Source organism: Megalopta genalis, chromosome 11 (assembly GCF_051020955.1).
Source record: "Megalopta genalis isolate 19385.01 chromosome 11, iyMegGena1_principal, whole genome shotgun sequence".
Taxonomy (NCBI): domain Eukaryota; kingdom Metazoa; phylum Arthropoda; class Insecta; order Hymenoptera; family Halictidae; genus Megalopta; species Megalopta genalis.
The window spans coordinates 11,875,699-11,902,929 of NC_135023.1; the positions used below are offsets into that span (position 1 = coordinate 11,875,699).

General features: G+C 37.8%; 7 protein-coding genes across 14 annotated transcripts in view; 6 read left to right on the forward strand and 1 right to left on the reverse strand.

The window, feature by feature from the left end:
* nSyb (neuronal Synaptobrevin) overlaps window positions 1–3,350 on the forward strand; it is a 28,753-nt gene extending 25,403 nt beyond the window's left edge. Inside the window, exon 5 of the mRNA XM_033480403.2 lies at window positions 428–3,350. Coding sequence (XP_033336294.1) covers window positions 428–612 — 185 coding nt within the window. The 3' untranslated portion in view covers window positions 613–3,350. The remainder of the gene's footprint in view (window positions 1–427) is intronic.
* A 156-nt stretch (window positions 3,351–3,506) lies between these two features.
* Window positions 3,507–4,837, forward strand: LOC117226252 (large ribosomal subunit protein eL22). Its single transcript, XM_033480407.2, has 4 exons — window positions 3,507–3,664; window positions 3,930–4,070; window positions 4,219–4,340; window positions 4,614–4,837. The coding sequence occupies exons 1-4, from the start codon at window positions 3,656–3,658 to the stop codon at window positions 4,759–4,761; spliced, it is 420 nt and encodes a 139-aa protein (XP_033336298.1). The 5' UTR covers window positions 3,507–3,655; the 3' UTR covers window positions 4,762–4,837.
* Window positions 4,838–5,685: 848 nt separating this feature from the next.
* Window positions 5,686–7,932, forward strand: Atg8a (GABA type A receptor-associated protein autophagy-related 8a). The gene is made up of 3 exons (XM_033480408.2): window positions 5,686–6,144; window positions 6,911–7,108; window positions 7,195–7,932. Exons 1-3 carry the CDS (start codon window positions 6,055–6,057, stop codon window positions 7,258–7,260), a joined length of 354 nt encoding a protein of 117 aa, XP_033336299.1. The 5' UTR covers window positions 5,686–6,054; the 3' UTR covers window positions 7,261–7,932.
* A 71-nt stretch (window positions 7,933–8,003) lies between these two features.
* Window positions 8,004–10,481, forward strand: Amt (Ammonium transporter). 2 transcript variants are annotated; one of them, XM_033480411.2, is made up of 11 exons: window positions 8,009–8,277; window positions 8,339–8,624; window positions 8,684–8,841; window positions 8,907–9,018; window positions 9,080–9,285; window positions 9,366–9,497; window positions 9,570–9,665; window positions 9,733–9,821; window positions 9,914–10,003; window positions 10,088–10,175; window positions 10,241–10,481. In XM_033480411.2, exons 1-11 carry the CDS (start codon window positions 8,103–8,105, stop codon window positions 10,399–10,401), a joined length of 1,593 nt encoding a protein of 530 aa, XP_033336302.2. In that variant the 5' UTR covers window positions 8,009–8,102; the 3' UTR covers window positions 10,402–10,481. The 2 variants fall into 2 exon arrangements, with proteins under 2 accessions (XP_076381488.1, XP_033336302.2); XM_076525373.1 differs by having other exon boundaries at window positions 8,004–8,277; window positions 9,366–9,665.
* Window positions 10,482–10,645: 164 nt separating this feature from the next.
* Orc4 (origin recognition complex subunit 4) lies at window positions 10,646–13,317 on the reverse strand. The gene is made up of 6 exons (XM_033480394.2): window positions 13,224–13,317; window positions 12,741–12,968; window positions 12,340–12,666; window positions 11,777–12,274; window positions 11,551–11,703; window positions 10,646–11,484 (listed from the first exon to the last, which is right to left on the reverse strand). The coding sequence occupies exons 2-6, from the start codon at window positions 12,954–12,956 to the stop codon at window positions 11,323–11,325; spliced, it is 1,356 nt and encodes a 451-aa protein (XP_033336285.1). The 5' UTR covers window positions 12,957–12,968; window positions 13,224–13,317; the 3' UTR covers window positions 10,646–11,322.
* A 23-nt stretch (window positions 13,318–13,340) lies between these two features.
* Window positions 13,341–14,866, forward strand: mdlc (RING finger protein mdlc). Its single transcript, XM_033480400.2, has 6 exons — window positions 13,341–13,498; window positions 13,645–13,718; window positions 13,837–14,043; window positions 14,103–14,319; window positions 14,393–14,585; window positions 14,655–14,866. Exons 1-6 carry the CDS (start codon window positions 13,387–13,389, stop codon window positions 14,839–14,841), a joined length of 990 nt encoding a protein of 329 aa, XP_033336291.1. The 5' UTR covers window positions 13,341–13,386; the 3' UTR covers window positions 14,842–14,866.
* An 863-nt stretch (window positions 14,867–15,729) lies between these two features.
* Window positions 15,730–27,127, forward strand: LOC117226245 (synaptic vesicle glycoprotein 2B). 7 transcript variants are annotated; one of them, XM_033480386.2, is made up of 11 exons: window positions 15,730–16,546; window positions 19,156–19,438; window positions 20,546–20,693; window positions 20,769–20,949; window positions 21,026–21,347; window positions 21,427–21,585; window positions 21,648–21,736; window positions 21,814–21,978; window positions 22,052–22,171; window positions 22,253–22,636; window positions 22,801–27,127. In XM_033480386.2, the coding sequence occupies exons 2-11, from the start codon at window positions 19,172–19,174 to the stop codon at window positions 22,979–22,981; spliced, it is 2,016 nt and encodes a 671-aa protein (XP_033336277.1). In that variant the 5' UTR covers window positions 15,730–16,546; window positions 19,156–19,171; the 3' UTR covers window positions 22,982–27,127. The 7 variants fall into 7 exon arrangements, with proteins under 7 accessions (XP_033336277.1, XP_033336279.1, XP_033336275.1 ...); XM_033480388.2 differs by lacking the exon at window positions 15,730–16,546 and adding an exon at window positions 17,377–17,517; XM_033480384.2 differs by lacking the exon at window positions 15,730–16,546 and adding an exon at window positions 17,568–17,848.
* The last annotated feature ends 104 nt before the right edge of the window (window positions 27,128–27,231 follow it).

Sequence of the window (27,231 nt, forward strand, 5' to 3'; positions counted from 1 at the left end):
ACGATCGAACTTGCACCTCGTTTCCGTTCCATAAAAGGGCTAGAAAAAATCGTACATCAAATTTTGAGAGGTCGTTTTAAAGGGGAAGCTTCAATCCTCAAATCCATGATAGATTCATCGATGAACGAAATTCTTCAACGTTTCTGGAGACCTCATGTTCGGTTTTCTGTTTGTTATATTATGTAAAAACGTATTAAAACGATGCATTATTGTATGACTCGTTTTCACAAGATTATGACAGTTTAAATGTCGACAATTTCTCGAAAATCGAGAAGCGAGTAGTCTTTGGAACGGGCCTGAAGCTGACCAGTTAGACATTCTTCGCTTTGATCTTGTTCATTACTTTGGGACGATACATTTGATTTTCGACACCGACCAGTGGGTATTGTGCGACTGTGAATTAATTTGCAAACGTTTCATTTTCCAGCGAAATTCATGCCAGAATCGACGCCGCCTCCACCACCGCCATACGGCTATCCGGCCCCAGGTATGCCGAATCAAATGGCCCCTCCTCCTCCTCCTCCACCGGCCCCAGCTGGAGCAGCCGCGACTGGGCCCCAAACACCTGGCGCAGCATTGGTCAGCAACGAGAAAGTTCCCAGCGTGATGTAAACGGCTCCACCGTGAATCGCAATACAAATTTTCCAAAAGTAAACTTAAGCGAATCATCACACGAAACGAGAAGAACACAGAAAGGAACGGAAACTTCAACCGAAGAAAACGCTGGCGACAGCGTCTATTCCCAATTAATCCTGCAACTAATAGATCTCTTTTCGATCACACACAGAAACACACAGACATACGCCGACAGAGACACACACACACACACACACATACATACACGAGATTCTTAGAAGGAAATCGAGCCTCCGTGGAATAAGGTTCGTTTGTGTCGATTCTCCGGGATCTCTGGGGATCTGTGCGAGATCTATCGTGATCCAGATCTCGTATTAGAGTGTGTACCGGAGCCTCATAGAGATTCTTAGAAGGAAATCGAACCGCCGTGTAAACGATTGAGGATCGCGGACCGAGACGGGATCGACGGTCATTGGCTCTCCGGGATCTTCAGGGATCCAGACGAAATCTATCGCGATCTAGATCCTGTCTTAGGTGCTCGATCGAGGATGGGAGGCAGTTCCATTGTGCAGCCGACGCGGCCATAGGATTTCTAGGACCTCTTCGTGGCCGAGGAGCGTCTTTCGCGAGGATAAATTGAAGAGAACGAGTATCGAAGTTGTGAATATAATAAATAGCGTAAACAGATTAATCACCGAAGCTTCTCACTGTCCACGAAAGCGCTGAATCACGCGAGGATCTACGGTCTAGCTCGCTGGAAATCTTAAACGAAAATCCCGCCGTAATGGTTTCTGTTTCCGTGGGGAGCGATTCGCGAAATCCTCATTCCACCGAGACGCTCGCAGTTGAATTAATTAAACAGATCATCATCCGTCGCTTCCGGTGTCGATCGTCGTACGATGATCCTCCGAACATTTGTTTCGATCCAACGGTTTCAATCAGCACGATCTACGAGCGTGATCCTCGACGCCGTGATTCCTTAGCTTTGTCCCTAGCTGGTGAGACAACTGGTCAGGAGAACGAAAACTAGAGCACGTGAGAGAGAGAGAGAGAGAGAGAGAGAGAGAGAGAGAGTATGAGATGATTTATGAAACTGTTAGTGGGCGAACATATGTGTGTCGAAGGGCACGCAGGTGTACATGTACATAAATTACTACGAATTATCGATGTAAGATTATAATATAAATAATGTGACATATAAATAACATTTTAGAGAAGAAGCAAAACACGGGGAGACAGACCGAAAACCGAAAGAAAACGTAAAAAAAAGAAATGAGCAAGAAAGAGAGAGAGAGAGAGAGAGAGAAAGAGAGGGAGAACGTGTAGGAGAGAACAAGAGAGATTGTTAGATACATTGTTTCTTATTAGACTGCGGATTTTTATGCGAAATAAACATTGTCTGCGTGAATTGCAAGAAATCGAAACTAAACAGCAAGTTATTTCCTTCTTTAATAATATATTGCAACAGATTAAAAAACTAATACATTGTCATTATTAAATTCTCTTCATCTTTCTACCATTTTAAATTGCAACTACTCCATTTTGCCATGAATGCATAAAATCCGCAGTCTACTTATTATCCATCGATTGTACGATGCGCGGATGATTTCTTGACTGTTGTTGCCGTTGTTGGATCATTTCCGCGATCTCACCACCTCCTATATTTTCGCAAGAACATAGACGTAGCCTGTAATTAGCAATCTGCACCGTTGGCTAGCACGTGGATTTCGCTACCTCACACGTTTCAACCTCTTTTTCGACTATCGGTAATTACAGAGACTTTAGATTCACGTTGTTTCTATACGGAATTCCTGGCTAGATTTTGTTTACGGAATATAAGACTCGCGCTACCATCTGTATAATTTGTAATCGTCCGAAGTGACAATTGGCGATCGGTTTCGTTGAAGCACTCGCGACCGACGAATGAGAGTTCCTCGTTTCAAGATACCTAGCCGTTTGCGTTTTATAGTTCGTTAGGAAAATTCCAAGTTTCTCGAACATTCCAATCGGGTGTAATTAAAGGTCCCGTCTGGATCGATCGCGCTGGCCAAATTCGATTGATCCGCGAAGGCGTCTCAGTTCTCGCGCGTTTTCCACGAAAGAAAGGGTAGGAGAGCCAGGGTCTTGTTGAGTTTTTCAGCTAGAGATCATGTCGCTCTGCGTAACTACTTCATCTATGTAAAAAGAACACTAATTACTAATTCTTCTCGGAAAGAGGATGCGGAAGGTCGAGGAGCTGTTAGAGATTTTTCGAGTTCCAAATAGAACGGGGGAAAGAAGACGCCTCTCTGCTATTTTATTCGTCTAATTAATCATTCTCTGCCGAGATTTCAGGATCACGCCGAAGAAATCGAATCGATCTCTCGACGCGTCCTTGCTCAAAACGCAATTAAAAAACGAAATCTCCCTGTGAAATCCTGCACCCCCATTTTTCTCCCATCGAAATAACAAAGAAACCTTCCCCTTTTCTCCGAGGCGCTTACCGAATGTCCAGGAATCGATAACAGAACAAAGAGGAAAATAAAACAGGCAAAAAAACCACTACTTAAGATGTTTGTAAGTACGACGAAGAAAATAATTATGCGTAAGATGGCTTCACCACATAGGCAGTTAATATCGTAATTAAATACGAGGTACGAATAATAATCGCGATAATTGGTTGAGTTTGAGCGTCATACGATTCGCTGATTGTGGAATCTATGTTCATCTAGGAGATGATTATGTCTTAGACGTTACTGTATATTAGCCTTAAATAAATACAATTATGGAAAAGATACGAATTTCTCTGTCACTCTCCCCAATTTAACAACTAGAACAGGATAGATGATTAATTAAATTTTGATTATTCTCCCCGCAATAATTTTAATCAGTTCAGAACATATCAACGACCGTAAACTTCCTTAATTTGTCAATGTTAAATTTCTTCTAACACAAACGCCTAACACCAATTTAAATGTAATGAGAAAATATTTTCGCAGAACCCGGGCCCTCGCGCAACCTGCTACGTCCCTAAAGTCGGCCATGGAGAACGTAGCGCCGCCTATGAAGAGATTCTTTCAGTAGTCGACCATTTGTAAACATGCCTCCGGTGAGTTCTCAGTCCACGGATAAAAGAGAAATATTCTAAGAATTTGTATAAATCAGTAAAAAATTTCACGACAGAATGAAACCTAGTGTCGCGAGAATTAATATTAACATAATTATATCGACGATTTTCGAGAGATTACGTAGATTTCGACGGATAACAAATTCCTGACATAAACATCGCATCATTGACTGCACATGGATCCGTCGACAGACAGGCAGATTTTTCATGAATATCTTTTCAAAATGGTAAATTGTTCGTTTTTCAGGCTACCGCGAAAAAGGCAAAAGGGCCAGCACCCAAAAGGCAGACCCTTCGGGGTAAGGGCCAAAAGAAAAAGGTCTCCCTGAAGTTTACCATTGATTGCACACATCCTGCAGAGGACAACATTATGGATGTAGCGAACTTTGTAAGTTCTTTTTAATATCAGACTTTAGTTTACTTACAATTCATGTATTATAAAGTTTTGGACTACTTTCTTACTTCACTGAACCAACCTAACCTAAAGACCTCATAATAAACCTGATGCCACTGTATACTATTGCTTTTTGTTTTAGGAAAAATACCTGCAGGAAAGAATCAAGGTTGGAGGTAAAACGAACAACTTTGGTAACAATATCACATTGGAACGCGACAAGATGAAGCTGTCTGTTAACAGTGATATCGACTTCTCTAAGCGGTGGGTATCGGCATGTTCTTCAAGGAACTAAGATTGGATTATATTGCATTTTGCCTCTACTTTTCTCTAAAATCTTCCAATTCCTTTATCTTATTAATTTAATTGAAACAAAAAAAAACATTTTATTCCAAACTTTAAATAAATGCAGTAAGACTCCAATTGTTTGGATATGTAGAACAATACTTGTTTATAATGCTATGATACAGTTGGATTAAGATTATCCTCTATAAGAGTACCGATATTTGCACTGAATGAATAAACATGTTCTCATAGGTACCTTAAATATTTAACAAAAAAATATCTCAAAAAGAACAAGCTGCGTGACTGGTTACGTGTAGTGTCCGAAGATAAAGAGACATACGAATTGAGGTACTTCCAGATAAACAGCCAGGAGGATGATGATGAAGAAGATGCAGAATAAATATTGTTTTCATTCTACACAAATTTACAGAAACATCTGTACATATTGCTATTAATAAACAATAAAGAACATTTAACCTGGATTTCTTCTTAAAAAAGGAAAGTCACTCATTGATTATTCTTAAAGATTATTAATATCGGTTCGGTATCGCGCGATCAGTAGACCCGTTTCTAATCTGTTGATCAATGAACAGATCTTGATTCGCGTAAGTACAATCTATTAATGAATTTAGGTACGAAATTACAGCTACACGAAAACAATCATAATAAATCGAATGTTTTGCAATAACACAAAAAGAATACTACCAAATTTATCATTATGAATGCCTCTGCGATTCCCCCTGTAATACAAGTACAAAGGCGTGCGTCACCTGACGCGCAGTAATAAAAAACATAAGTCACTCTTTATCACCGACAGTGTCGTATCTTCCTAGGGTTCTCTTATGTTCCTGTGGTCATATTACGCAAGAACTCGTTATTATTATACAATTGGTCCGATCATATTGCTTCTTTTACCGATTCATCGACAAGCAACTACAACATTTCTAATTCAAACCAAGGACCCAAATCTATGTAAAAAGAAATCTGACATTAACTCTTCAATAAAACAAGTAAACACTCTACTCGAATAATTCTTGCCGGTGATGACTAAGAGATTTAAGATCCGAGTGGCAAGAACTACTTGCGTATCACGCATTCACACTATATATTTAATGACCTTCTCTGTAATAATAACACATTCGTGCATACAGTCCCAAAATAAACATCTCAATGAAATATCAACGATTTCAATGAATTCGCGAAAGAATACTTGAAAAACATTTCAAGTCACCGTTAAAAGAATCGCGGATACGGCCCTGGTTTATCTATCAAACACATCTGTGAACCATTCTCCCCAGATGAAGCAGACAATGCGATAACGCTTGGTACATCGTTCCGCTGCTGATAACATATAGCCAAGAGATATCGCTGCATTTCGACACTCGATTTTCAACAGTTTTCCCGTGAAAAATCGAGGGACTATTTCGCATTGGCGTAGAGAACGACGTAGAAACGAAAGAGAGAGAGAGAGAGAGAGGACGAGAGCGGAAGGATATATCGTGTTGCGCAGACGAACTGACGCACGGTGATTGTTGTGACAGAAGTGTAGAAGAGTATCGTATCGTCGTCTATTCCAGTTCGAAATCAGCAAAATCCGTGTGAATCAATTGGGAGAAGAAAATTAATTAATCATTGGGTTCGGCGTGGACTACAAACACCGTGATTCGGTTGTCTGAGGTGTCCCACAGAGACGATGAAGTTTCACTACAAGGAGGGGCACCCCTTTGAAAAGAGGAAGGCCGAGGGTGAAAAAATACGACGAAAATATCCGGACAGGGTTCCTGTGAGTACCAACGTCCAGAAAACGATCTTCGTTGACCGATAAAAATCCGTTACCTCGACGCGGGTGACCGTCGACGAGGAGAACCTATGGGTCGTGATCAACGTCGTTTAACCCAGAACCATTGAATGAGTTTAATTTGTCGCGGAGCTGATTCGATCGTCTGTCCCCAGAATTTCCTGGTCTGGAATGGACCAAGGTCAACTTTCTACGTCGTATTTTCCTCGCAATCAAGGATGATGCGGACTTTTTTGAACTGACAGCCTAATTGAACGCTCGTATCGAATTTCTTTTGTGCGTTTACCTATTACTCGCGCCTATTGATCTTGCTACGCCCACAGCTCTGTAATTTACCGATTGATAAACGAGAGAACCGATATTTTCCTATTTTTCTCACGCAATTCGTTCACGGTTCTCGCGTCGCGCGAACAATTTCCGTGCCAGTCGATGATACGGCTCGACCAGAAAAATGTAGACCAGATGTTCTTACTTCGGAGGTCTTGGATAAGTGTCAATGCGCACATAACACGAATCTCGGATTCGAAACTCTGTTTTGTGATCTTGACAGTCAGCCAAGGTTTTCAGCGTTCCTACGATTCGATTGACAAACCAAACGGGATATTCGGTCAGAGTGATTTGCATTTTCCAGTGGGAATGTAAGATTCGGATTTCCCGATCGAGAAAACCTTAGACCTTGAATAATTTTGAATTCTTCGCGTCCCGATTAGGCGATACACATCTAAGAGATTTTAATGTTTGTTTTTCCCAGGTAATTGTCGAGAAAGCGCCGAAAGCGAAAATTAGTGATTTGGATAAACAAAAGTTTTTAGTACCTTGTGACTTAACTGTTGGACAATTTTATTTTTTAATCCGAAAACGAATTCATCTCCGCCCCGAGGATGCTCTATTTTTCTTCGTTAACAATATTATTCCACCTACATGTTCTACCATGGGTACTCTTTACGGGGTAATTATACAATATGTCTAACCTTGAAATTCAATTATATGTGTACAGAATGATTATTTGGATTATGATCTTGATTATTCCTCTAGGAATACCACGAAGAAGATTTCTTCCTTTATATAGCGTACAGTGATGAAAACGTGTATGGACATTAAATCATAACAAGGAAGACAACATCAAAAGAAAAGAGCGGACAACAAAAATTTGCTATCAATAATGTAGTCCTTTTAGAGGCTTACGGAAGTGTTAACAAAATTGTATCTGTTAAACAATCTTTAGTGAAATTTGAAATTTTAGCACCTCACACACACTAGACCAAATTTGCTTCCTTAAGGTAAATTGGATTTGTTCGTTTATTGATGATAAGAATGACTTACATTTTGATTCCATCACTTGCCGCTGGCTAAGAAAACTTAGGGTAATAGGGAGTAAGGAGGAGTAATCAGGGCTGAGCTAAATGATCTCGTGTCATGTCTAGCCTGATAATTAAAAGTAAAGAAACAAAAAAATTGAAAAAATCATTAGAAACAATAAAATACTGTACAACATAAGGAAAGACTAACGTCATTTTTGTTGAACCTATTATTCAGATGTATCAATGATCATCTGAGAATAATTACTACGTACTTGAAAGAACCTGTGAAGAATTCGTGATTCTATGTAGATGTTTCGTGATATTATTTTCGTTTATTTAGGCTAGTGTCAATTGTATTTACATGATTTATTGTTATTCAAATGCAAAGAAATGGAAGGAGTTGCTGAATTGGTGAGGTGAAAATTTTTTGTAATGCCTGGATGTGGGCCAATAAAAAAATATAAAAAACGAATTTTATAAGTGTATAGTTTTCTACCCTTTGTTTCACTAAACTGTCATTTCGATCTTGTAGTAAAGAATGGTAGAAAGTACATGGTCTCCATAATTAATGTGTTTTGCTCGTGGTTTATCTATTTTTAACTTGTTTTCCTCAGACTAGGAGAATGCTGTACTCTTCAGTTAATGGTATTGCTTAGTTCAAGAGTGTTTCCATCTAACATGGAAGTAAAAAGCAACGAAACTAATACAACAAGTAGTTTAATCAAGGATGCAAATATTATTTCTGCATATAATCTCACCCAAGAAGACTGCAACTGGATTGTAACAAATTCCTTTATAATATTTACTATGCAAACGGGTAAAGTCGCCACTAAATAGTATTATGATATAGCAGACTTTATTTTTTTAAATTTCTTTAGGATTTGGTATGTTAGAGTCCGGTTGTGTGTCTTTGAAAAACGAAGTCAACATTATGATGAAGAATGTAGTAGACATAGTGCTTGGTGGATTAACTTATTGGGCATTTGGTTTTGCGACGAGTTTTGGTTCAAATAAACATTACAATGCTTTTATCGGAATAGGGGAATTTCTAATAGATCCCCCTATTGACGATCAACACATGGGTCCAAAATGCGCTGCATTTTTATTTCAATTAAGCTTTGCAACCACTTCAACCACTATTGTCAGTGGAGCCATGGCAGAACGGTAATTATTTAGTTTATAAAGCCAGTTCAATTATTACAATTTATACCATGTAATTACAGATGTAATTTCAAAGCATATTGTCTATTCTCTTTCTTGAATACAATTGTGTATTGTATACCAGCTGGATGGGTATGGGGTGATCATGGTTTTCTGAGCAATTTGGGTGCTGTTGATATTGCTGGTTCAGGAGTGGTGCACCTTGTTGGGGGTAGTTCTGGTAGATATTCCTTCACTCTTTAATTTAATATATATGTAGATACTTTAAACGAAATTTTATTATAGCTCTTGCATGTGCCATTATGTTGGGGCCAAGGCTGGGCAGATATGATAATGGAATTGAGCCATTACCTCTTGGGAATCCTGTGAATGCTATCATGGGTTTATTTGTACTTTGGTAATGAATGATTTACAGATTTAAGATTATTTGTTATACTAATGAAGGCTGATTCTATAAGGTGGGGTTGGCTAGCTTTCAACAGTGGCAGTACATATGGTATCAGTGAACAACGATGGCAATATGCTGCCAGGGCAGCTGTCTCTACAATGCTAGCAAGTATGGGAGGAGGTTTAATTGGATTAGGGTTTAGTTTAACTCATCCAAGTGGAATTGACATTCTCAGTCAAATAAATGGAATTCTTGGTGCTTTAGTTGCAGTAACAGGTGACTTTCACTGCACTAATAATGTATAAATATGGAAAGAAAATTCATCCTTGCAATATCACTTTTACAACGTCAGTTAGGTGGGTGTTTTCTTTTTAGAGCCTGGGAAGCCATAATTGTTGGAATGGTGGGTGCTTTCATTACATGTTTTACAATGCCCATTTTAGATAGGATGCATATTGATGATCCTGTTGGAGCCAGTGCAACACATGGTCCTATTTTTGTACAGTTTAATTATTTTAATGATCATTTGGCTATCATTCTAATCAATTATTCTCATACAGGAGCAAGTGGAATTTGGGGCATAGTTGCTATTGGCTTATTTGCAGATAATCCACAACCACTTGGTACCACCAGTGGAAGAAAAGGCTTATTCAAAGGTTTGTAATAATTGATTCATATTTTCAATTACAAGAAATACTTTACAAGAAATACTTGGTTTTACAGGAGGAGGATGGTATTTGTTAGGTGTGCAATGTCTAACTGTTCTGTGCTTAACATTATGGAGCTTTCTTTCATCACTTTTTTTATTATGGGTAGATTCTATTAAATATTATTTAATATGTATAATGTGGCATCTCCTTTAATCGTATCTATTGCTTAATCGGTATAGTTATTCTTTTTCTAGGTGATAAATAAAATAATTCCCATTAGAATGAGTGTCCATGACGAACTGCTTGGAGCAGACTTAGTGGAACACCAAATACGACACATGCAGGTCTACATTTAAACTACAAAGTAGAATTTAATTGTACATACAAGAAATTCTATAAATTTCACAATTTACTACTTGTGTCTTTAGATAGGTGTTAGTAGAGCCATGTCTGCTCTTCGTCCAGATTCTCAAGATCATGAGTTGAGTACAGTGCACCCTGTAGGAATAAATCCTGGTAAGGTGCATCATTAAACAGGAAATCAACAGGTTTGATTAACTAATTGTGTTCACTTGCAACAGGTCACGATGCCTACATTCAGAAATATAATCGTAAAAATCGTTTAAAGACTGGAAAACCATTACCTGTCGGGAAGAAATCGTCAAAGACACGTCAATCTAATACAATTACAGATGCAGTATTGACCAGACAGAATAAACCGCATTTCGCTTGGATGAAGTGATGTTTTTCGAACGCTGTCTAACAATTTATCGAATGTAAATTTATTAGAAACGTATAAATATATTCCCATACACGTTCCAACGCTTTCGCACATTACTGAGACACGTACGTTGTACACACATTCTTTGATAAATAATTAAAATCTTATGTAGTTACGAATATGATAATTACACACACACCAAAATAGGAAGGGAGTCAATCTGTCCAGAGATCACAGACACAGTAAATACACGTTATACAATATCTATATGTAAGTATATATATTATATTAAGAAAATGTCTAACAGCATGGCACATATGAGAAAGTTATCTCTACCGTAGCAGATCTTCAAATAAAATATTTCTGTGAATAGTAGTTTGTCTTTTATAATCATTACGGACGTAATATTGGACGTTTCGTCATGCTGTCGTTGGCAGGAATAAATTGTCAAAGACAGTACTGATAGATCACAAAATAAATTTCATCTACCTTACTTAATACTCTCGATAGTTCAATCTATTTACAAGTTTGTGATAAGACGCATGTAGCTGATGCAAACAATGATATTGCCTGTAAAAACACGTTAGATAATAGATACAGCAACTTTTGAGAAAATAGTTGACATTACTCCAATGCTTAACTAGTAGTTTTAGTATATGCGAGGGCATATACTACCGAAGTGAACACGCACACTAAAACATTTGTACAAAATACAGCATAGGAAACTGAATTTCGCCTTCTCTAATAAATAGTTGTAGCAAAATGAATTTTCGTATGGAATCAAACGTTTTGCTACTTTCTAGCACTGATGCATTTCCCTTGAGAATCTATGGAAAATATCGGATGCCCGCTAGAAGAATACTTTACATGCTAAAATTACAGATGAGCATCACGTATGCGATTTTCAATGGTACCCATTACCTCATGCACAGATTATCATCATTACATAGTGCTCAATGCCCATTGAGAGACTTCTGTTGGTATCCCAGGATAATTTTTTACAGCATCCATGACTTGTTGAGATGTTAATAAGAATTTGTAATACTGATACTCTTTCTCAACTTTCGAGTTTATACCACTTGTTGGCATTAGTATCTCCAAGTTCTGTGAAAATTTTCATTTTATTTCTTGGTCACCATAATAAGATCACTGTTTCTAGCTAGTCTTTACCTTAATGTGTTCGAAAGCTTTCATAATAACAGGCCTTTGCACACTTTGTATGGACGAATGCTGAGTAGCAAATTTATTATAACGATTATACACCGCTTCGAAATTTAATGGTTCTCCATCATAAATCTCGGTCTCATGTTTCATTGCTATTACCTAAAACGGTGGAAAAATCAGAATATGCTCACTCACCCTCTACAAACCAGATAAAAGTAAAAGGTACACTTACTAAACATATTTCTAAAACAGACAATCCCTCAAGCATCAAAACCTTATCATCCTGAGTAAATATTTTACTAGCCTCCACAAAGTCATTTACTTCCAATCTCTGATGCTTCTCTGACAAGGTGGACACAGCCACTGCCAAAAAATTTCTAAAGCTCCTTTCACTTACATCCATTTGATACATTCTCTTCAACAAGTTCACCATGGTTGCATTAGTGACTAAGCTTTTTATGTAATCATTCCACATGGAACCAAATTGTGGATCTATTGTACAATCATCATATTGCTGCTCTATCCTATTTACATTCTCATCATCAGGAAGACTAAGAAGATGTTGGAAGAGTTCTAAACGATCATCAAATGGAGATGTTGGCTGCTCAGCTGATGATGTATCACCAGGGAATAAAAATATCTGACGATGGGAAAATCTAGATTTAACTCTTTTTTCTAAAAGTTCTATTACATCCAATCTACACGTCATTCCAATCACACATATTGGGGCCTAGAAGAGAGTATTTATTTAGATAAAAATTAGAACTTAGAATGGATTATTGTGTCTACACTTACTTGAGCAGATTGAGCAATATCAAACAAATTATATAACAAAGTCTGGTTGTGATGTTCACAGAATAAATCAAATTCATCTAATATAAAAATAACTGGTTTTGAACGTTTCTTATCTCCAGATTTCAAACATTCAAGCAGAAAAGATAAATTCTCTGCAAATGTACCAAAAACTTTATCTCCAACCACATTTTCTAATTGCATTTGACGAGTAGCATCTTTCAGGGCTAAACGATCATCAGTATGAACAAGACCATGAAGATTTACTATTAGAGCATTCTCTTTGAAACTCTTTATAGATGATAGCTCTTTTAAAACACTGTTAATCAGCTATAATAATAAATATTTATAAGAATGAATGATATAAATATTTAATGGGAAACTTTAAGTGAAATGAAACATACTGTGGTCTTTCCACTACCTCTAGGACCAATTAACAAAGCAGAATTACTTTCCCCCATGTCAACTGTTCGCTTCAATAACTCCAGTACATGCATGCGCTCTTTCACATGATGCCTGAACTTTGTTTCAGGACACATAATCTTGCGTTTTAAATACTTTCTTGTTAATAATATCATATTATCTTGAAAATCAATGGCCATACTTTGTTTTTTATTCATCTTGCTTTCCTCCTAAAAGGGAGAAAAATTAAACTTCCTTTTTGTGTATATTATAAATTGTTTTAACATATAGTCAGCTGACTTAATAAGTTTTTCATAAATGAAATCACTGATTCATTCATACAATAATCAACCGAAAAGCTTACACGTTTTAGGATTTAATGATTTTATAAAGTCACATTAAATTATAATTTGACGAGTGTACATATAGCGTCCCTAATTAGCCAAACATAACCTGTAAATAATAAAACCAACAGTATGCAATACCTTGAAAACGTTCTTGCTTGAAGATTGAATCCACTTAATTAGTTTTGATATTGGTTTAACAGATAGGAGGTCAAAACTTATGTTTCCAGAAATCCTAAAATAATCGAGAATTATCAAATCTTCAGGTGGAAAAGCGTCAGGTCAGGTTGTTTACAAAACAAATATGGAAGACGCAGAATCCAAAACGGACAAGAAAAATTGTACGTTTTTATTCAAAAGAAGGAAGATTCGAAGCACTGCGGCTCGAAAACGCAAAGGAGCAAACGATGAAGATGGTAATTATATTCATGGAATCCCCAATGTTTCGTTCTCGCTTGAATAGTCTATAATTTCATTAGATAAATTCGATTAGTATTTCGTATAGGTTATACGTTTTGTTTATAATTTTTTCACATATATTTCGAATTTATATTCTAATTAGAGAGCAGCGACGATGAAACTACAGTGGTTAAAAAGGAGAGGAAACACGGAGATAAGAATCCCATGAAACAAAGCGTGAGTAATTAAAACATTATGTTTGTTGACATTGGCAAACAATATGGTTCCATTCAAATGAAAGAACTGTTCAAATATCAGCCAGATTGGAAGGTTTTGTAAATATAGTTCTTTATAGACTAACACAAAGAAGGTGAAAGATCAGCAAAATACTATTGATAATGACACAAGTGATGAGGAGGGCATCACAGTTTCTTATAAAAGTACACGGACCCCGATGCCAGCTGGGCCAAGCGATCAAGGAGCAACAGCAATTTTGGAAACGGAAACTGAGAAGGATAAGGATGCTCAAGCTATATTTGAAAAAGCTCAGAAAATAAACGAGGTATACATTAACATAAATTTTAAAAAATAATGAGCTTTAATATAATAAAGTGTTTGTAGGAACTGGAAGGGAAAGAAGATGATAAAATTTATAGAGGATTAAATAATTATGCCCAATACTACAAGAAAAAAGACACAGCTGCTGGAAATGCTTCCAGTGGTATGGTACGTAAAGGGCCAATTAGGGCACCAGCTAATTTAAGGGCAACTGTTAGATGGGATTACCAGCCAGATATTTGTAAAGACTACAAAGAAACTGGTTTTTGTGGGTTTGGAGGTAAGAGATAAAAGATAAAGCTGGCAATACTGTGTTAATCAACAAAGTTCTATGTATTCATTTCACTTTTCAGATAGCTGTAAATTTCTTCATGACCGTTCAGACTACAAGTTAGGCTGGCAATTAGAAAGAGAAGCAGCTACAGGAGAGTACAACAATAGTGGAGACGAGGATGATAAGAAGTATGAAATTCACAGCGACGACGAGAATCTCCCGTTCAAGTGTTTTATTTGCAGAAACAGTTTCACCGACCCTATTGTTACAAAGTATATACAACGTTCTTAATTTCCCAGGCCGAAATGAACTCAAGATAATCGAGCAAACCTTCTTTTCAGATGTAAACATTATTTCTGTGAGAAATGTGCATTAGAACATTACAAAAAGAGTACCAGATGTTACATATGCAATGTGCAAACCAATGGTGTATTTAATCCAGCTAAAGAGTTAATTGCACGAACAAAATTGGAAGAGAGAAGGAGGGCAGAAGAGGAAGATGATAATGACTCCTCTGATGATGAATAAACTAGATATCTTTTTTGACAAATAAGTTATTTTTCTGTTGGCTATAGTCCTACAAAATGAATCCCAAATCACTCCCTTGAAACAGTATTAAAGTTTGTCGCAGACCTAAGAGTGCGCAACAACGTTCACAGCAGGCTGTTACCGCGACGAATCGACTATTATTATTATTATTTAACTCACTAATCCAGAATCACTCGAAAAAACCGAACAGAAGCAATTGCACAACCCTGCTTATCCAGAAATCGATGCACACCCTTAAGTTTTAAGCAGTCTCGCGGCTTGGAATTCTTCTTTCGAAACGATTCGCCAAAATGCTCGAAGCATTACCCTCGAATCGGTTCATAAATGCGTTAATAATAACTCCCGGGCAAAAATGAAAAGGGAAACGGGAACGGGTCGACAACCCTCCCCGGCAAAAGGTCTAGATTTGGAAGGTCCGATCTATGAGCCGTTCCACAAACACTCGACAAATTGACGTCGCACCGAATCCGAGGGGAAAGGAATACGCCAATGCTCGCTATACAGGGTGATTTGTACCTTTCTTTACATATTTCAAGGCCGACGGAAACAATTTAAAAAAAGAACATTTGTTATAAAACTTTCTCATTTCCTGGAACTTAAACCCGCAACAAAAGATCTACTCCGTTCCATTCGATAAACTCGACCACTGACTTGAACCGAAAATCCAGTTATCGGAAGAGGACAGTATCAATATTCGATATATGTATATTTATTGTTTCACAGATTTTCCATAGAACCACTCCCCTCCATTTTGATAGGGGTGGCCGGGTGGTCTGGGACGGCCTGTATAGAACGAAGGTAATTCTAACGGCTCGTAGTTGTTCCCTGAATCGATACACGCGCAGTGTTGTTTGCCACACACTATAAAAATGTTGCCGAGCCAGTCGCTTTTCACGGGCTTTCAGAGAATGTCAGAAACCGGGCCACGAACGTTGCAGTGCCGTTCCGTCGCGGTTCGAGCAGACGACAAGTGAAAAAGAAACCGACGGAGGGAGGACTCTTCAAGGCGGACGACGAGGAGGAGGTGTCGCACGGAACGTGTGCGGCTGGAAATTCGAGGGCTCTCGTGTTCGTGGCTTCCCTGCATCGATTTCTGAGACACATGCCGCGCCGCGCGCAAAACCCCGCTCTGTTCTTTGGTGCAATGTGATCTCGCATTTAAACGAACGTGGAAGTGTTGATTCTCGGCCATCGTGGAGAACCGATTACCAGTGCGCTGAAATTGGACCTCCGGAGGGGTGACCGCCGCCGCCGGTTTGAGCCTACTTTCCCCACTGAGGGAGGAATAGCCTGGGGCTGATGGAGACATCTTAATCAAATTACGAAATACCGACGGTTCTTTTCGCAAGGAATTCGGACGGTGTCGACGACGATTCCTCTGGACAGTGAACGAACAGTGAGATAATATGTCGATTAAATGTCCTTCAAGTGGACCTCCGGTAGCACTGACGGTTCCTCCAGGGGCATCGTGCTACCGTGATAACAAGGTGGCATTCATTTCCCGTCATGGCACGACAGCTTGATTTCAGTATGTGTAATCGATAAGCTGATGATCAACGCACTCCGATATTCTTCGACCGTCGTTAGCGACACGTCTGCTATAATACAATTCGTGACGAGGACAATACCAAGGGAAGAGACATTCAGAAGGTGTTGCGTTTCCCGAGAACCTTTTATTAACCAGGTGAGCGAGCATACGTCCGACCTTTATACGAAACTTAATTGCATTTACGGATTAAGAGTTACATGTGTATATGGATGTTGCTAAATGATAGGCTCGTCGAACGTGTTAATCTGTTTGTTCGATAATCTTTTGTCATATCTCTCTGTTAGGATGCATTTAGATTATTCTGCGCACGAATGTCGCGTTCGAAAAAGATATGAAAATATTCGTCGTTGGCTCATTGTCAGGTAATAGCCGAATATACATTTTCTGCTGTTATTTGCTCCGGTTACAAGTGCGAGTTGCATAGCAGGTTATTTTAAAAGCGACACCCGGCCGTCACCCATTGAAATCCAGATACGGCCGACAATGCACGCCGGGAGGCTCTGCTGTCTCCTAATTAGCGATAATCACCGATTAAATACAGTTATCGTTACACCATGCAGAGCCGTGGATCGCCGTTGCGCACGGTGCCATGGAAGTTTCGACCACGGTAGTTCGACGAAGTGTCAGGGACCGAGAGAACGTATCTCTCTCGTCGTTAGCGAAAAATTTCCTGTTATGCGTCATCACGCGACTCCAGGCTCGTCGAGTGCACTTTAACGCGTCGCGACGCAACCACGTGCAGCATTATGTTTCTCCGTCGGACTTGCGACGTCTCCCGGAGTACGACGGATAATTTACGAGCGATAGTTACGATCCAGACAGTTTCAACGATAATTTCGATCGTAATCTCAACGCAACGGAGATTCGTTTATGTCTTTTACAAGACAGTTTACGGACAGATTACTGTTATGGAAATGCGCTTCCTCTTTTCTCTATTTTAAGAAGCTTCTTGTGTTGTCAGTTTACTTGCAATGCGCGCAGTAGAGGCATCGTGTTGTCACGAAAGTTGGCAAATATTTATCTTCCTCGAATATCGCGTAAACCCTGCATCATTAATTGTCTCTTGTGCTTAACTAAGCCGCGGTTTTGAAACGCGAATTTGATAGGTAATTATTTTCTTTAGCGTGATACTAATTTATCTTCTTCCTATCAATTGCAAATTCTGCATTAATTTTAGAGATACATAAATTAATCTGCCTCTGTTCGCAATGAATACACGCGTATGTATATTATCTGTCGCGATTCCCGGTATTAACTAAAAATAAATACACTCGAGAAGCATAGCGGGCGGCTACTCGCTTTTATGCGTTTTTCGTTGATGTTCATTTGGATAATTGACGGGCGTGAAAAGTTGACACGTGGGTGGTGGTATATTCTTCCGACGGATAGGGGTAGCGGAACCGACTCCGAGCGAAAATGTCGCGACAGACAACAAAGGTTCGCGGAAACGTAGTCTCTTGTTATAGTTAACAATGTCACCGACGGCATCGACGCAAGGCTGACACGTGTGGTTGTGTATATGTATATTTATATAAAGAATCGGGCCCTGTGAACGCGTGCTCGTGGGCGTTCGCAGCTCATTGTGCATGTGTGTGTGCAAACGCGAATCGATAAATTAGTTTGCTCGTGCACGTAAACGTGCGCGCGCGCGCGTGCACATGTGTGTATGTGTTGCGATCCTGTGCATTGGATGTGAGTGATGTGACACGTTTTATAAGTTATAACCAATAACAAGTGCCTACAAAAAATGCGCGTCTCCCGCTGTAAACGGTGATGACGTCCGCTGTTGACGCAAGATGGCACCATGAACGCCATATTTTTTTAAATTGATTCATTACTTTCCGGTCAGTTCGTTAAGGCCAAAGGGTATAGAATTACATATTGACACATACTAGTTCTTTTAAAATTCATTTAAACCTACTTCTACCTTGGTTGACCGCGTCCTTCTCTAGCTAGCAACTACAGTCCACTTTGTGCTTAACGAACTTAATTCGAGAGTCTCTCGTCCTCCTTTTGTAATGATCGAAGGTAATCGACCAAATGCGATATCGGAGAAGCCTATGTTTTCTTCCGTATTCACTTTATGTTTTGACAGTTAATTGCTTTTCGCGCGCAATGACTTTCATTTCACTGTCCACTTGTCGATTGTACGGTCCTCTTGGATCTTAACGAACTTTACTTGAGAATCTCTCAACGCTCTCCGACCGCACTAATGATCAAAGTTAACCGACCGTGTGTAATGCTGAAAAAACGGACGTTTCTTTTCGCCTCTTTCATTAACCTCGCTTTGAAGGTAATAAGTAAGCTGTTTATGCACTCACGGCATATTTAACGCCATACGTTTCTCATATTTCTCCCAAGTTTCGTAAATATAAAATATCTTTAATTCTTTACACCTTGAAAACGTAACTTCCACTGCTATCTAAACAGAAAATATAATTCAAACATAAGTGCATATGACGATGCTTTAAATTAAATGCAACTCTCGCCTAGATAACCAAAATGTATTAACGAATTCAAAGTTCTAATGGGTAAACTGTTTTACATGAATTCAAATTTTGGAACCAGGCAACCGATTTTCTACTCACACATTAAGGAACGGGGTAAAATAGGGTTTATAGAATTTATGTTAACAAATTATTATAAAAATGTCTTCAAGGTGCGAAGGGTTAATATAGAAAATAGACTTGTATTACCTCGAAGACTGTGGAGACGGATCCATATGAATTTCGATGATGTTGCAGATGGTTTGTGGCAGTAATGCCCTCGTCGGAGGAGGAAAGTCAGTGGCTCGTTGGCAGCGGGGGTGGTCCCGCATCTACCGGCGGTGGCACGGCATCCGGAACTGGAGAACGCACTGTCACAATTAGAGGAGGATTATACACCGAGGAAATGACGACACAACCGACAAACACGAGCACCGCAGGTGTGAACGCGGCTTCCGCCGATTCCGCCGAACACGATCTCATTGACTCCACCGCTGACGCGACGCTTTTGGCACAATTTCACGAAGACGCTATCAAACAGGTTCGTTTCTCGATACTTTCCATTGTTTTCTCCACTTCTAACATCTGCATCGACTGTCGATTGTTTACTTAATTCCCGCGGTACCATTTCACAATACCGAATGGCATTTGAATTTTTACTGTTACAAGATGAATGCCGATGAGGGTGCAAAAAAAAATTATATTTCTAATTTAACTGAGAGGTATTTAGAAGGTCCACGAATCGAGAGATTTTAGCTGACTCGAATAGTTTAACAAAAGAATGTTTCAAATAATATTGGAAATCGAACAATTAAATCGATCATTTCAACTATTAAGGTTTTGTAGAGCGACTCTCAAAACAATGGAGTTAATATAAGTTTTTTCGTATATTTTCGTTGATACAACTGTATCTTATTATAATATATGGTTCTTAAGCTAGAATACTAGTTTGATCGTATTTATCGTATTAAACCTAATTAAAAATCGTAAAATTTGAAGAACACTTTACCTAACAACTATCATCTTCCGTCGTTAGCGTCTACAGTAAAATTCGAATCTTCTATATGACCAATTGCGATTCTCGAAATACGTATATCGAATAGTTGCAAATCGATCGATAATCTATCGGAGAGGAGAGCCGCGACCAATGAGCTTATGCAAATTCGAAATCTGTATTTATATTGGCTACTGTGGCCATCGCGACTGTATCGAAATTGTAAAATCTTGCACCTCCCAGAATTCTACAACAAAAACATAACCTATGTTAAATGGCGTCCTTTTTAGATAAGTTGTTTTGTGTAGGGTTTTAATCATTTTTCTCACTGCCACCGCATTAGCTTCCTAGTGCTCCAGCATGGACGAAGTCCTGGACAAATCAATTGTGAAACCGAAATATGAATCGCGAGAAATACCGGGATACCTGAATGATTTTCCAGTAAATATTTGTACTTGTCATAATTTATTTTAAGGTTACATCCATTGATATACTGATCGTAGATATCCGAATTTTTTATTTGGCTGATACAGACAAGTTACCTACAGATGTTAGCATGGATATAATTAATCTACATTCCTAAAATCAGTTTTTCCTTTAAAATTTAGTGTTACTTGTGTAATCAGTACAACGTCTGTTGTCTTTGTGTTTCAGGCTGGTATTGGTTACTTTCAAATATTGGCTACTCTGTGCACTGGCTTGAGCCTTGCAGCAGACACTGTTGAATTTTTTGTTGTACCATATATTTTACCAAGTGCAGAAGTTGAATTATGCATCGAGGACAATGAGAAAGGATGGCTTAGTTAGTTGACTAAAATATAAACTCTTGTCTTGTGTTAGCTTTAACGAAAGTTGTTTTCATACTGTTATGTTATAGGCAATATTACGCTGATGGGTCTAGCGTTAGGTGGATTATTCTGGGGTGGTCTAGGGGATAGAATTGGAAGACGTAGATCATTGTTATCCGCAATGTCTGTACATGCTTTATTTAGTGGTGTTGCTACTTTTATGCCAACTTATGGCACATTTATGATGGCTAGATTTTGTTCTGCAATAGGGTAAGATTTTACTTTCTTTACTTGCACATAGTATAGTTGCACGTAAAGTAAAATTACATAATTTATTCCATCACAGAGTAGGAGGATCTTTACCACTGGCATTCACATATCTTGCTGAATGCTGTCCAAGACTAAGCAGAGGTGGTTGGGTAGGTTTTCTTGTGGCAGCAGGAGCACTAGGAGGTGTTTATGCTGCTCTGTTAGCATTGGCAATAGTTCCCACAACTGGTGAAATGGTGGTTCTTGAAAATAAAGAGCACTTCAGTGCTTGGCATCGTTTTCTTCTATTTTGTTGGTTACCTGCATTATGCTCTACTGTTGGACTTATTTTTATACCAGAAAGTCCAAGGTATTTGGTAGAGGCAGGCAGAGATGTGGAGGCTATGATGGTTTATCAGGTACTTTTACTTATATTTTTTTTTGCGATGTTTAATAAATTTTGTATTAAAATCTCTATGTGTCTTAAAATTTCCATAGAAAATATATAAGAAAAACAATGCACGAAAGGGAGCAACAGGTGCACAATATCAGCTGTCTGAATTGGAGCTTCCAACTAAAAGGCCTCGTGGTTTGGCACCTCCTTCTCCTACTAACCACACTACTGTAATGGCTGATATAATTTATTCTATTGAAATGGTAAGAGTTTGCCATATTATTTGCATTGCAGAATTAATACTTAATATTCATTAAATTTCCAGTTTTGGAATTCTTTTCTGGAATTATTTGTATCGCCGCATTTACGCGTGTCGATAGTGCTTATAATTATTTGGTCAACTGTGTCATTTGGGTACGTGATTTCAATAAATAATCTTATATATAATTTCATCTCCTCACTCAGCAAAATTTCGATGTATAAAATTTCAGTCTGTATGGTCTTATGGTATGGTGCCCTGAATACCTCAAACTTATACGTGCAACGGAATATAAAGCTCATACAGAACGGTATAACGGAAAAGAATATAAAAACGAGACATTCACTGGTTCCTTAGAGAATCGTCAATACAGAAATTCGACCTTTTTTAATTGCAAGTAAGTAAAGTATAGGGAAATCATTCACAATTACCCTGAATTGATTTTTGTACATATATACCTTTTATTTCAGATTTACTAAGATAGTATTCAGCCATGTAGATTTTGACAATTGTACTTTCCAGGCTGTAGAATTTAGTAGTATAAAGTCCAGTAAAACTCACTTTACGGACAGCGAAATTACATTTTCAAAGTATGTGTTCACAGTAGAAATATGTAATGATTTACAATATGAAACAGAAGTAGAATATACAGGACGTGTTTTTTTTTATAGATTTGTGGATACTGATTTATCTGAGCAAGTTTTTACGAACTGTAACTTGAAGAACAATACAGAATTAAGTTTAAGTGGACCCTGCCCGACTCTCGATTTGGATTACAATATTTATATAGAGGAAGCACTCCATGGTCATCTCGTTGCTCAACTGGCCTTTGTGCCTGCAGCTGCTCTGGCAGGACTAGCACTTATTATACTTCAGCGGCCAAAAATGATTCGCATCTCACTATTCTTTTCTTCGGTAGCTGCCCTATGTCTAATTCTAGTGGGTACGAACAGTTCGGCTGTTCTTGGCTTCGAAGGTGGTTTCGTGGCCGTTTTCGCTATCGCTTGGACGTCACTTACGTTGGTCACAGTCGAGAGCTTCCCTACACATTTGAGGCAAGTGATTCTTCAAGTTCTGTTCTATCAATTCTCGAATAGTCGATCAGAAATAGTGATTCGGCTGGACGATGATTAATTGGAGAGTGGTATAATAATAAATAAGATTGATTGGTCTATGAACAATGGTAAAACATAATAGTAAAGTTTATTAATATTCGCAGGTGTACTGGTTTCGGTTTGATAGCGGCTGTTATAAGAATATCAGGTTTGATAGGAACCACAACTTACAAAACTTTAGTCGGCGCACCCTTAATTGCGCCTGCACTGTTGACTGCATTGCCCTTGTTAATAGCTAGTCTCACAACGTTCAAATTGCCTCACACTCATACAGTTTTCTTATAAGGATCTTAACGAGTAAGTGGATGAAAGAAGAAGGGTAAAAAAAAGATACAAAGGCACGCCGTGTGACAACAAAAAGGAAGAGACGTTTTTAATCAATATTTTAATGGATCGTTTATGAACTGCGCTAACGTTTTACATGATTAACACACTCACGGCAAGAAAAATTCGGTCAAGACATTGCATCTTGAAGTACTCGGAAAGAAATCGATTTCTACCTAGAAAGGTCTGAAGAGAAAAACCGTAAGTGAAGTGTTCCGGACAAGTGCAAATTTTTCAATTTGCAGTAAGCAATCACGAGAAAACGAAAGATTCACTTTTTTCTTCTCTTTTTTTTTATTTTCCCTTTTCTCTTCAACTTGGAAGTGTGATTTCGTACAAAGTGACATATCCTAAAACTAGCAAACGGATGAATCGTGGTTTTCGAGGAGAGAGAAAGGTTTCAATATCCAAAGCGCACAGACACCGATGAGTAAGTCGTCTTGTACGCTAGGAAAAAAGCTTGGACGTTCTACGAGAATTTTCATACAAGTGTTTTAAGCATCAACGAAGGTTATTGTCATAGCTGAAAACAAAATAACTTAGGAGAGAAGAGGAACGACAAGTCGTATTACTGAAATTTGACGTAAGACTTGTACTCCAAGATTATGCTCCATCTTTAAAGTCAACTTCAAAGTCAACTTCAAAGTCAACTTCAAAATCAACTTCAAAGTCTAATGCAGTTGCGCGATCCCTTCGAAGGTCGTGAACTGTGCATGGATGTTTATAAAACTATTTTAATAGGGCGATAGCCGTGAAACGTGTCAATTGTAACTGGATATGTTAAGAGGCTGAAAAATCATCGTCTACAATGATACGTCGTAACATGAAGGATTGAAGGACCGATACCCACGTGAACGACGTGGAGAACGCATTTTTCGATATCCGGATAGACGAGTTGCTGAATATTATCCGTAAAACAAACATATAGATGTTTTTTCCGTTCATTGTTAGACTAGAGAAGCTTGCATAATTCCAGAGTCGTTGCGTTTCAAACGGTTCGTTCGAGCAAGTTTGTCAAGGACAGTATGATAGAAAATTTTATATACTTGCAATCACTGCATAATGCTTTTACTATTCGAACCAATCGGGATATATTCTAAGAAAATAGGCAAGACCCGAATAACGGTTTTTCTTACTGCGGGGAAAGTAATCAAGAATATATTCAATAATTTTTGCTTTTTATCGATTCAAATAGCTTTCAGGAATTTTAGAAATTAGGCTCAGCTAACGAAGAGAGGCATTATCCGTATTAAAGATAAAAGAGCTGCCGTACAAATCCTAAATTGTTAGCCGAAGACTAAAAAAAGTGAAATAGAAGCTGGCGCTTCGTTTTTAGTATAAATCCAAGAGATTATCGCCTCTAGTCAACTTTTAATCGTCTTTAAGCTTTTATTATTCGCGATGAACTTGACAAAAAAAAAAAAATGAAGAAGAAGAACACGTCGAACCTTCTGATACTTGCAAACGAGGTAGACTATTATTTTCTACGAGACGGTGGCGGCTATTACTGGAGGTGGTCGCTGTTACATTTATGAAAAAAAAAACAATTTTGCTAGAATTTTAATGTCGTCTTGGGACGACGAGCCAAAGTTAAACAAAAAATACTGGTTCCTCAGAATGGACAACTACTCCTAGGCAATAAGAGCGTAAAATAACTTTTACGAAGCGATTATCGAGGTATCTCATTCTTACCGACACTCAAGATATATTAACTAAGTATATAAGCGAGTTTATTAGCGAGGTATTAAAAAAAAAAACAACAAACTGCTGTTGGCAAACTTAAATCAGATACAAAAATTAACGTCCCATCATGGTTAGTGAATTTTTTCATATCAAATTGTTGGCATCTAATTTATTGAGGATAAAATGTTAATGTTGCGGATCGATCGCCGTTTGAAAGAAGTAGAAACGAGTCGAAAGTGCTCCGTTGACTGCACAACTTTTTACGCTATTCTTTTCTTTTTCAGTAATTCATTGTCAAACAACGTGGTCGCTTCAGGAACTAGAAAATGCTGCTCGTTCCTACTTCTATAAGCTGTATTCACAAATTCAACAGTGAAACGAGCATGTGCTGGCGTTGTAATTAGTGATACAAATGTGAAAATTCATGTTAGGTGTTGACACAAGCAAGCACGGCGCGTACACAATTTTATTGAATATAAATTATCCCGTGTCTACGCTATGTTAAGCGACAGATTTTTTTCCTTTGTCACACAACAAAACGACGTATTTTAAAAGCTGATCATTTATTTTAGCCTTACTTGAAATTGGGACCACTTATAGACGCTTAATTTGAGCACAATCACGACGAATCTTGCTTCTAATGATATCTCTATTAGATAGTGGAAAGAAGAAGTTGTTAACACTTCGACTATCATATCAAACATTAATGATTAGATCGCGAATTTTATGCATTTATAACTATGAGTGAGTGAAATATAAAGCAGTAAAAACTCCAGGAGAATTTATATTGTTTCAAAAAAATGTTTATTTTGCATAAAGATTTATAGTTTATTAATGATACAAAAATTGAACAGTGTCTATTTCTACGAAATATAATATCTTGTATGAGAAACGTTGGGAATACAGGGCTGGCAGTCAATGTGTTAATTAAGCTTTTTGTTTTTAATATCAATGAAAATCGCCGGCACAAGCAGTTTCACATTATAAATTGTTGCTACAGCATTAAATTCATTGTTGCCCGTAGGTAATACACTTTACTCAACATATCACTTATGAGCGAGCACTCTAGATTCGTAGGCTTTAACTAGACTATTCGACTAGACATATTTAGAAGTATGTATCAGCAAACGTAATGAAGATGAAGTCCCAAATTGATAAAATAGCAGTGTGTGTGTGTACGCGCGCGCGCGAGAAGGCTGTTAAGGTATTGTCCTTTAAGGATTACGTTTTAGAAGTTTCTTCTAGCGAGCTCAGTAAAGCGATTAACAATTGATAATTTGATTGTGCACGGATTGATTATCAGCTGATCAAACCCCATGATTGCAGCTGTTGAGAAATTTTGTTTTAATGAACCGATAAATACTCGAACGCTGACAAATTGTCATTCAGTGCAATATTATTTTTAATTGTTTCTTTTATCAACAACTGACTTTATAGCTCAAACTACTGTCACTGCACCATTGAACAATTGGTTTGTTAATTATTTTAAGCAGAGCGTTCTATACAGACTGAAAACAGCAATCGGTTGATAATCACTGTGTATTTATTTTCTAGAGACTGTTTCCTAACACTTAAATTTTTAATGTTTAATTATTTATGTAGGATTTTAGGAAAAAAAGGGAACGCTGCGATCTCGAAATTCATAGTTCGACTTTTTCTAATTTCCCATGGCTCTTGAGGGTTTGACATATCCTAATCTTACACTTGACTATCTTGCAAGAATATTTCTTATTCAAATATCCTGACATTGTGATGATCACTATACCCTCTATTCCGATCGAGCCGCTAATTTGATTTTACGAAAAAGTGGGAACTTGGATCTCAAGATTTATAGATCTTTTGCGATTTTTTCTAATTTCCTACGCTTCTCTTAAAGGTCCTGATCCCACATTTATGGGAAATAATGGTATATAGTCCAGTGATTGCGAGGAAACCATCCAAATCGCTGGTTTCATGGGAATTTAATTCTGGTTGCACATTCTGCTGAATATATCTTACGAGATTTGAATATTTCTTTAAGGCAAGCAAACACATTTTTGATTCTCTTATTATCCTACTCATGAGGTACGAGAAAACATATCCTGCCAAATTACAATAATATTACTTGTATGCAATGTTTCTGAATTATATAATTGATTAATGTATTTCTAATTAAATCTATTTTTCTAATTTTGGAGTCGTAAGAATAGAAAGCAATATGATTCAACAAATTATGCAACCAGTACTTAAAGAAAAAGACAGTTTATATAATTATTAAGAAATATTACACATTGTTCCAGCAATTGGATTACAGAATATTGTACATTAACATTGGAAACATTCACACCATTTAATAGAAGATATTGATCGTACTATAGAAACAGATTTCCCCTCTTACATGTTTAATTGATTTTATTAAAACATATTTCCTTTTTACTACTTAAATGTAGTCCTCCTTTTTTCTTTAACATTCACGAATCCGTCTTCGCAGATTAATACAATATTACGATAACGATAAGAAGTAAATATAAAAATAAATTTTAATACCT